We start from the raw sequence: 348 nt of genomic DNA, 5'->3' as shown, positions 1-348 counted from the left end.
ATTCTCATAAAATACCATAAAGATTTTAACGACTTATACACAAAGGAACATGATGAACTGGGCAACAGAGTACAAAATAATCAGGAATTATAGATCTCAAAGAAACCTGATCAGTGAATAAAAGTTCATACAGATTTCACCCAACCCTGCCAAAGCACTCACGCCCCTGCCATTCGCTCTCACTTAACCCTGCCAGATGTGTAAGTCACGCTAGCGCTTTTTGCAGATGTGGCCGAAGCAAGGCAGGACAGCGCCGGTTTCATAATAGGAAAACCGGATAACTTCCCTCTGTTCTCGGCCATCGGGGGATTCGGTCCCATGCAAGACATCGACAAAGGAGATTGTGAG

At 44.8% G+C, this 348-nt stretch overlaps 1 protein-coding gene across 1 annotated transcript in view; it reads left to right on the top strand.

The window, feature by feature from the left end:
- Positions 1 to 348, top strand: part of LOC119590427 — a 21897-nt gene that overhangs the window by 13035 nt on the left and 8514 nt on the right. The window contains exon 9 of the mRNA XM_037939094.1: positions 227 to 343. Within this exon, the coding sequence (XP_037795022.1) occupies positions 227 to 343 (117 nt within the window). The remainder of the gene's footprint in view (positions 1 to 226; positions 344 to 348) is intronic.

This window comes from Penaeus monodon, chromosome 27, assembly GCF_015228065.2.
Source record: "Penaeus monodon isolate SGIC_2016 chromosome 27, NSTDA_Pmon_1, whole genome shotgun sequence".
NCBI lineage: Eukaryota > Metazoa > Arthropoda > Malacostraca > Decapoda > Penaeidae > Penaeus > Penaeus monodon.
The sequence above is the reverse complement of the archived record's forward strand: the minus strand, read 5'-3'. Positions and strand labels throughout refer to the sequence as shown.